Source organism: Anomalospiza imberbis, chromosome 1 (assembly GCF_031753505.1).
Source record: "Anomalospiza imberbis isolate Cuckoo-Finch-1a 21T00152 chromosome 1, ASM3175350v1, whole genome shotgun sequence".
Lineage (NCBI taxonomy): Eukaryota > Metazoa > Chordata > Aves > Passeriformes > Viduidae > Anomalospiza > Anomalospiza imberbis.
In genome coordinates, this window is record NC_089681.1 from 122,832,008 (window position 1) to 122,841,390 (window position 9,383).

The window sequence follows — 9,383 nt, forward strand, 5'->3', positions numbered from 1 at the left end:
AGCTGGCAGGGAAGCCCCTGTGAGTAGCTATATTTGAATTACTGAGACTCTTACAGGAAACAGTTCTGCCAGCGTAGAACAAGGCTATGTGGAAACAGGCTAAGATAAATGCATCCCCTGAAAACAGGAGAAAGCAAAGGTGCAAATGAAATGAAGATACATCTAAGGCTGGTGCCAGGAGCAGGTAGGGGCTTAGCTTTGGGGATGCATTTTTAGACAAAACAAATTTTTTTTTATAAGGTGTGTGAGTGAGAACCCACCTGCTTATTATCTCTTCACAGCACCAGACAGCAATTAGAACTTCTTTTACAGGCTTTAAAACTACCAAATGCTCTTATGTGCGGCCTGAGAAGAGAGTCAGCAAGTGTGTTAAATTACAATTCTGAATTGTCTAAGCTGAGACCAAAATGGGTACCCAAGGTTAACTTCTACATCTGCACTAAACTGGATTTAGAATGTAACCTAAGTTAGAGTGGTCCCATGTCCAAATATGGACCTTGGAGACTTCTTTTGGTGTATGTTTTGGAAGAAAAGCTGAATGGATGTAGTTTGGATAGACAATATAGGAGCAAACAAATTACATCTGTAAATCTTCAGGGACAAGTGCTGGAGGAGAAGGAGAAATTTATATACAAATTCTCTCAGGAAACATACTTATTTCATGAAAGATACAGAAAGGGCAGTTAAAATGTCTGATATTCCTGGGAGCTTTTGTTTCACCCTTCTAATACATCAAGCAGCTAAGCAAAGCATGGTAGAACTCAATAATTTTTTTTTGCTTGAGTTCACCATCTTGCTTCTGCACTTTGTTTTCCTAATTACTATTCATTTAAAAAAAAAAAAATCAAATCCACACTAAGATCTAAAGCTCTTAATTCTCTTCAAGCATATTTGTAGCAAATGGGTGCTTTTAGCAGCCATCAGACAGCACTGTGAATTTCAAACAGGAAAATCCATATCTGATGGATTTCATCTACCCAGCTCTGAAATGTTAAGCATTCACTGCCCATGAACACGATTTTAATCTCACTGAAATACATGAGGCATGCAGCAAGGAGAACATACCATAGTTTCAGCATCCATTGCTGAGGACAGACTTGCACTGAGGAAGGACTGTGTGCAGTCAGTGCAGCAGCAGGAATGACCATCCAGGTCTCAATTTTCCTGAGCACTGCACTGTATTATACGTGCATCTGAAACCTAAGATGATTAGGGTTCATGCTGTAGTTAAAAATAAATGTCTACACAACTAATTAATTGTGGAATTTAAATTAAATGTTGGCTTAGATCTCTGCTTATGAACACAGTTTTTTAGTATAGCTTCCAAACACATTTTTGTGGAGACCTTTACAAACTTTTTTTTAGGTTTAATTACAATTCTATGTGCTGTTATAAGTGCATGTGTGCACACATATCTGTACAATGTGCACAGTTATTTATCTAATTAACATCCACAGTTCTGAGTCATCAATATAACTCTTCCTAAGGACTAAAAGAACAGCAACCCATACTGATTTTCCAGCCAATCAAAAAAAGACAAATCACTTTTCAGGCAAATCAGGAGTCTTGATTTAAGCTTACCTGTACTTGGATCTTTGCCAATCTTAAAATCACCTTTCAAGAAATATCCCAAAAGTCTACAGAAATGTCTCTGAGCTTTAGATACAGTATCTGACAGGAAACGGTAATGTTATTTAATTACAAAATTAACTCTGAACGTTTTGGTAGGGAAAAACTAGAAAGTTTAGCTCTTTGAAAGTAGTATTCAAATTCAAAGCTTGTGGGTGGAGTTGGGGTGTGAAGGTGCATAAATAGGCAGTAGGAACAGCGGCATTCACACTGAAACCAGGAACACCTTCGCATCCTGGCAGGCGTCTGGGAGAGTAAACAAGGTAAGGCATTGCACAGTCCCTGCTTCAGAAGGTACCCAGGGGAGCTGTGAGCCCGAGCTAGCTGGGGATGGGGAACCTGATCAGTGGAAAGAAAAGACTGCAGCAAAGCAGGCACAGTCCAGCACAGCTTGTTGTGAAGGAAAATGTCTATAGTCTATAGAAATATTGGCTTTGCAGGTTTAACAAAAAAAAAAAAAAAAAAAAAAAAAAAAGAAAGAAACAGGAGTAGGAGTAGAGGGGTTATTTTGGAAAGCTTTTCAAAAGTGCACAATGTCTTCCAGAGGCAGTTTTTAAGGAGTTTTTAAGGTTTAATGTTCCTCTCTCTTTGCTTTCTGCATGCTGCCTCCACAAGAGCCTAGTGTGCCTGATCTTCAATTTCCTGGTTGTCCCTTACTTTTTTATTTTATTATTTTTCTTTTTCAAGAAGCATTACTTCTGTCATACAGCTCTAGCCAAAACAATTCTTGAGGCAACGCTGACAATCCAGAGTTTAATTGAACTTCATGCAATTTTCTTCCTTGCCAAAGAGACTTTTCTTGGGGAAGAAATGCAGTCTGCTGCAAAAGTTGTATTTCATACCCTTGAAAAAGGGACTCTTTGGATGTTTGAGCTCTATTGGACATCCCAGTAGCAAAGAGCATTGTATGTCTCATGGAAACTCAGTTTATGTCTCCATGTCTCCTCCTGCAGTTCCTACCTGGAAAAACTCTTCTGTTTTCCTGGAGCTCAGTTTTCATTGTCTGAACTTTAAAAACAGGTAGCTGGTTGTGGTGGGGGTTGTTTTGCAGGCTTGTTTTTTCTCTCTCTCTCTTTTTTTTTTTTTTTTTTAATGAATCTTTTCAATGTTCTGTAGTGCTTTTAGAACATCTTAAATTTTCTTTTTGTACCCCTTATATTGGTTCCAGTTTCTAGGAGGAAATGTAATGAGAAAACATTAGGGTCATGTTGCTGAAATGATTTTCCCCTTCAGCTGAAATGCTGATGAGCTTTCCATCAGACCTATCTCATCTCCAAGCCCCAGCCTGGCCCAGGAAAAGCTCCCTGCTTTGTGCTGCTTCCAGCCCCAAACTCCATTTCAGTTTTCACTGGGCCACACATCAACCCCTCCCAACTCTTTCTGTTATACGTTCTCCTGGGTTTAAGGATTAGGTGATATTTTTAAGGAAAAAAAACAGGATTGGAAGCTTCAACAACACCATTAAGCTGTGTTTATGCTAAAGTTCACTGTAAAGCCTAGCTTAAAATTTTTGATTTCTCATTTGAGTCGCTCCCACAGCAAAATGGGGGAAGAGCTGAGACAAATGAACTTTTGGGCACCTGCAGCTGGGTTACTCTAGCACTGGGAGCTCAAGGTAGAGCTGTGAACATATTAAGACTTTTGGAATTGCTGTAACTCTGTTACTTTACTGAGCATATTCAACATATGTAAAAAGAAGAGAGGGAAGTTAACAAACACAGACATGCACATCCTAAAAGGGCCATAGCCCAATCCTTGCGGGCGTTTTTGAGCAAACCTCACCCCGTGCCCCCAGGCGTGGCCTGGAGCCGCTCCTTCCAGCCCTGCCTCACCCCGCTGCGTGTCTGTGACCTGACCCGCTGCCTCAGCGATCCTGTCCTGACCTGCTGCGTGCCTCACCGCCAGCGCCCATCGGGAGGCACCGCAATGACCCGGAGTTTCTGCCACCTGTTCCAGGAGCAGCCATGGAGAAGAGTTACGTGTCCATATTCTTGCTGCTCATTGTCATCTCCTGTGCTCTGGCAAAGGATGCAGGCAAGAAGGATTCAAAGGACACTGCTGCTAAGCTAAAACTGCCTCAGACACTCTCCAGAGGTAAAAAACAAACAACTGAAAAAAAAACTCTCCACCAAATTTTTTAAAAAGTGCAGTCTTGTGAACATTTAACTTCATAGTTCATTTTTAGAACTATGCCGTTCTAAAAAAATACATTTTCTTGCAACTCGTTCTGCAAAAGCTGTTCTAGTACTTGCTAGCACCCCCTCCTCCTTCACTCCAGCTGTAAAGCCCTCTGGCGGGGGGTTTGTTCCAAGCCCCCTCGGCAGAGGTGGCCAGGGGCAGGACTCGCACCCGGGGTCCCGGCCCCGCTCGAAGGGCGCTGTCTGAGGGTGTGCGTGTCCCCTTCCCTCGCAGGCTGGGGAGACCAGCTCATCTGGACGCAGACCTACGAGGAGGCGCTTTTCCGGGCCAAGCACAGGTACCCGCCCCGCCGCGCCCACCCTGAGCCCCCCGTGCCTCCCCCGCTCCTAACGAGAGCTCTTCTTTTCCAGCCAGAGACCCCTGATGATCATCCACCACTTGGAAGACTGCCCACACAGCCAAGGTAATCTTTCTGCACTCGGGAGGAGGAAAAAAAAAATTGTTTTAATTTTCTGGAAAAACTCTGCTTTAAAAAGAAAAAAATCAGCCACCGTTTTGCTTAAACCTTAGTGAAGTACCAGCTTGCACAAGCATAGGGAGCGTTTTTCAAGTTGCTGTACCACAAAGGTGTTTTCCAATGTGTAGAAATAAAATAAAAATGGTAATTCAGTATTGCATGATACCAAATGGATATAGAAATGAGCACAGGTCGGTAGGGTCTGACAAATCTGAATTTGGTTCACAGCACAATCAGCCAAAATCAATAGCAAGACCAGTAGCAAGAAATAACAATTTGTCAGAAAGACCATATTCAAACCATATCATCAGTGATTGAGACTGAATCCAGCCAGGGACTAAAATCAATCCAGGCTGAAACTGAGCTCTTCCAGGATTTCTGGTAACTGCACTCTCTTTTCCTAGTGTCTTTGAATTTATCTGAGGGCCCTCCTTCCTGCAAGTCAGTCCACATGGCAAGATCTTTGCATCCATCCATAGCTCCAGTAACTGCAGAAGGGTCTTTCCAAAGATTTTTGTCTGAAGCCATGCATGCTGTATTATCAGGTGGTTTAAGATCTGGGGCCAGAAATCACAATAGTAGAACAGGAAGTTTGAAGGGTCAAATGCTCAAATTCAAACCTAAGCAGAGAATTTGAGAGCTGGCTGAACTCTCCAAAGGAAGATGGGACATTTTGCACTACTGTAATTACTCTTTAATGCAGAATAAAAATGAATGGATCATGTTCCAATGGAATGAACTGAAAATCTTTGCTGCAGTTGTAAACTGGAAATTCTCTTTTTGTTTCATCAGTTTGAATTTCTTTTTGGAGGACAATGTATTTCAAGGGCATCCTATTCATTTTCTTTCCCATTTGTTTCTACTTTAGCCCTCAAGAAGGTCTTTGCTGAACACAAAGATATACAGAAACTGGCTGAAAAATTCATTCTCCTGAACCTTGTGGTAAGTTTCCTAATTACACTTAATTAAGTGAAAGCGACAAAGTTCTGCTTTTAATTATGGCTTCTCTAACTTGAGTTTAATAGCTAGGGTTGGCTAGGAAAATGGCCACTGCTGAAGCATAACAGATTTCATAGTAAGTATTTTTCATTTGTAGCTATCATAAACTCAGAATGCAAGGGAATGTGAAGTTTAATAATAACATGAACTCCCAGCAATTTGCAATTCCAGCTGTTAAAAAACTAAAAAACTTCATCCCAGACAGAATCTCTTAAACTGCAAAATGTATTATTTGAGCTGTATTTCATAATACAAAGTACAGTGAAGGAAAAAAGTGTTTATGTAACATGCCCTCCTTGACTAGGAACCTTCTCTATTTTCTTTAAGTATGAAACCACAGACAAGAACCTTGCACCTGATGGCCAGTACGTCCCTCGGGTTTTGTTCATAGGTGAGTACCTCAAGCATCAAAGCTGATCTCAGAACAGAACCCCTGCTGCACCATGCATCTCAAATCCTCAGGCTGATTAACAGGAATTTATTTCATGACAAACACGAAGGTTCAAGCTGGTTTTGTGGATCAAATATTGACTCAATACCACCCAGCTTCACAGGTCCAGCATTCATCCCTCAATGGCTGATGCCACAGTCACTGGAATGGGTAGCTCATCCCATTCCTAATAAACTTGCAAACACAACATTTAAAACTGAAATGTCAGTGACCCCTTTTAGAACAATCGCTTAGTCAGCAGAAGCAGATATGCCTCACAAAAACATTTAGGAAGCAAGCAGGAGTGCAGAAAGCTTTATTTCCTTTTATTTCCTTCTGCTTGAAGGTTAACTTCTACAAATTCTCTCACCCTTTTTCCCCCAGATCCTTCCCTGACTGTGAGAGCAGATATTACTGGAAGATACTCAAACCGTCTCTATGCATATGAGCCCTCTGACATTTCGTTGTGTAAGTAGAGTCTTCTGACACATTCTGGAAATATTCTGAAAGCAGTTGTATTTTTCATGCGACAAGGAATAACACCAGGCATTTCAGATTCTCACAGTCAGTACTTGCTGAAAGACATTTAACCAGGATTAAAATGAAACAGGATGCTAGACTTAAACTCAGTGAGATGAAGAAAATTATGGCAGAGCCCTGGAGCTTTAAGCATCCATCTGTTTTAAAAGCAAGCATACGTCAGTAGGAACTTGCATAATTCAGCAGCGCTCACTGCAAGCAACGGTGAGAACTCATACATAAGTCCCAACAGGCCAGGTCAGGAAACCTTATGGGAGCGGGAAAAGATGTTTGCTACAGCCATCCCTCACTGCTGCACAGCTCCAGTCTCTGCCCATGTGTTGGCATTAATGAACGTTCCCACCAGTAAAAATTAAACCCATGACGTTCACAAATTGCTTGGAAGAGTAAGTGCATCTGAATCCCTATAGCAATAGGCATGTGATTAAAAGCTTTAATAATAATGACATTTTCTCTGAAGCATTTTTGGTTGCTGGCAGAGGAAGTTGCAGCAAAAATAACATGCATGAATATTTCATTTCTAGTGTATTCAAATATGCAGAAAGCGCTGAAGCTCCTGAAGACTGAACTGTAAGAGGAAGAAGAAAGCCCTTAAATATTATGAAGTCTTATCTTCCATCTCTTCTCCACACCTTGATACTGGTGAAGAGACTATTTAGAGTGATATTTAGTGATGTGTAGTGATGGTTTCAGTACATAAACACTAAAGTTTTACATTAGCACTTTTGTACTGGGCAGCATTTTTAAAAGCTGGAGGCTTTTATTTTAAGGCGTACGGAAGAATACTGTATGATTCAACTGTAAAAATGATTTTTTAAAAAATAAATTCATTTCAAGTGTTTACATACAAAACATTGCTGTGTTTTCATTTTTTTCCCCTTATTTTCATCTACCATTATAAAAAATAGTAAAATCATTGTGCTGCTTGAGCCCACAGCTTGCATTTTACATTCAAGCACTTTGGGAGGAAAAAGGCTGCTGTGGATCAATCCCAGCCAGCAGCCCAGCCCCGTACAGCTACTTTTTCTCTCACTCCACTCCAGTGAGATGGGAAAGAGAATCAGAAGATTAAAAGTGGGAAAACTCATGGGTTTGGATAAAGACAGTTTAATAGGTAAAGCAAAAGCTGTGTGCACAAACAGAGCAAAACACAGGATGAATTCACTGCTTCCCACAGGCAGGCAAGTGTTCAGCCACCTCCAGGAGAGCAGGGCCCCACCAATTATAATGGTGACATGGGAAGACAAACACCATCACTCCAAATGTACCTCCCTTCCTGCTTCCTCCCCCAGTTTGTATGGTGAGCGTGGTGTATCCGCTTAATCAGCTGGAGTTGGCTGTCTCAGCTGTCTCACTTCTCCTGCAGAAGGTGTACTTGCTTGGCAGGGTAGTGTGAGGGAGCAGCAAAGACCTCGACTCTGTGTCAGCAATCACAGAAAACAACCTTGTGTTATCAGCACTGCTGTAGCTGCAAATCCAAAGCACAGCACCACACAAGCTGCTGTGAAGAGAATCAATTTCATTCAGCCAAACCCAGCAGAGGAAAGCAGCTTTTTATCTCCAGTTTCAGCAGCTAGCTAAGCTCTCTATTACTCAGCCTACTTTATCTCAAATTATTTCCTAGTAGCACCAGCCTATGTGGAGCTTTCATTATCAGCCCTTTCTTTACAGCTAGGATGGCAAAAGTGAAAATCTTTCACAGAAAAGTACTTGAAACTAGAGAATGGGATTGTTTGCATACAGAGCTTGTTTTTCTTTTGAACTGGCTGTATTTTGAAGTGATTTAAGCTATGACTGCTTCCCTTAAAGTGTCCCTGCTTCCATCAGATTTCAGTAAAGCCTTGAGATGATTAAGAAAGGGATACTCCATCGATTACTGGCTGATTTCATGATTGCTTATTTATAAGCCCAAAAGGGACAAGAGAAGTCAGAACTAAAATAAACGCTGCAGATGAACACCATGAGAGTATGCATTACCTAAAGACTTACACAAAAAGGAGACTTTCCAGCCCCAAATACCTGCTATCTCTGAACTCAGCAGCAGCATCAGTGAGAAACACTTAGGTCAGGACCATGCCTTCACAATTTTCTCAGCTCTTTGGAACTAACAGCTATTACCATTACTGCCACAACTACAAGAGGAAAATGCTTGGGAAGGCAGGACAGGTGAGAGAAGCAAGGGTTTCAGCTCAAGAGAATCTCTCAGCAAAATCAGAAGGGAGGTACTTGCTAAAAGGTCTTTGGCAAGCTGTGTGAACCCTGCCTACCAGAAAACCTCAGGTGGTACCTGGAAAGGGTCCCAGGCATGGAATTCAGCATTCCTTCAGCACTTCAGTAAGATGTTATTTTCTATTGCAGCATCCAAAAGACACAGGAAAAAGAGATGCAGTGGGGGGGCAGAAATGGTCTCTAGAATCACTTATCAGTCAGGAAAAAATGTGGTCATATCACTTAGCAGAAGGACAACACCAAGGGAGGCCAGAGCAGCTGGTTATCAGAATTATCTTTACTTACTTAACCCAAAGTACTCTTGCTACATCTGTGTGACATAAAGCAAGGGTTGCCTGTGCCATCATGTTTTACAAAGCTGTTTCTATAACTCTATGGAAGTAGCATCATTTTCTTAAGCAGAGGTACTAATGCTATGTATAACATTCAGTAAATGGATATGAGGCATAACTACAAGAGTCTACTAATGTACATGCCTAGATGCAAATACACAAGTTAGTCCAGCCTGCAAGTGTCAAGAAATGCTTTTGAAACTGAAATTCTTCTTTTTTGCACTCAAGGCTATGCTTTTCTCATCTAGTTTTCACCACAACCAAATCTGCAAGACTCTTAATAAATAAATGGTTAACTTAATCCTGCTCTTTTAATCCTTTTTTCTAAATACAGATATTTTTTTGGGCTTACAAAGGCTTCAAGCCAAGCTGAGATACTTAAATAGCCTTTTTCAATTTCTTTGGAAAACTTGGGAAATCACTGCTAAAATACATATGACCGTTAGATAACCCAAAGTACACAGGATGGATATGCGGGTTTTAAGAATTCCACTGGCATTCAGGCAATCTTCTAATTAATTAGGTCTAAAATAATAATGTAAATTAAGAACACTAACACATTCCTATT

At 41.1% G+C, this 9,383-nt stretch overlaps 1 protein-coding gene across 1 annotated transcript; it reads left to right on the forward strand.

Annotated features, from left to right (window-relative positions):
- Positions 1 to 1,773: 1,773 nt before the first annotated feature.
- Positions 1,774 to 7,106, forward strand: AGR2 (anterior gradient 2, protein disulphide isomerase family member). The gene is made up of 8 exons (XM_068209791.1): positions 1,774 to 1,892; positions 3,586 to 3,723; positions 4,042 to 4,105; positions 4,179 to 4,231; positions 5,154 to 5,227; positions 5,612 to 5,675; positions 6,099 to 6,182; positions 6,779 to 7,106. The coding sequence occupies exons 2-8, from the start codon at positions 3,594 to 3,596 to the stop codon at positions 6,826 to 6,828; spliced, it is 519 nt and encodes a 172-aa protein (XP_068065892.1). The 5' UTR covers positions 1,774 to 1,892; positions 3,586 to 3,593; the 3' UTR covers positions 6,829 to 7,106.
- Positions 7,107 to 9,383: the final 2,277 nt, after the last annotated feature.

Bases quoted from the DNA above. Each gene is read 5' to 3' on its own strand.
- AGR2 (XM_068209791.1), top strand. From the start codon at position 3,594: ATGGAGAAGAGTTACGTGTCCATATTCTTGCTGCTCATTGTCATCTCC. The intron at 4,106-4,178 runs GTACCCGCCCCG...CTTCTTTTCCAG, and splicing joins CTTTTCCGGGCCAAGCACAG to CCAGAGACCCCTGATGATCA. The intron at 4,232-5,153 runs GTAATCTTTCTG...TTTCTACTTTAG, and splicing joins AGACTGCCCACACAGCCAAG to CCCTCAAGAAGGTCTTTGCT.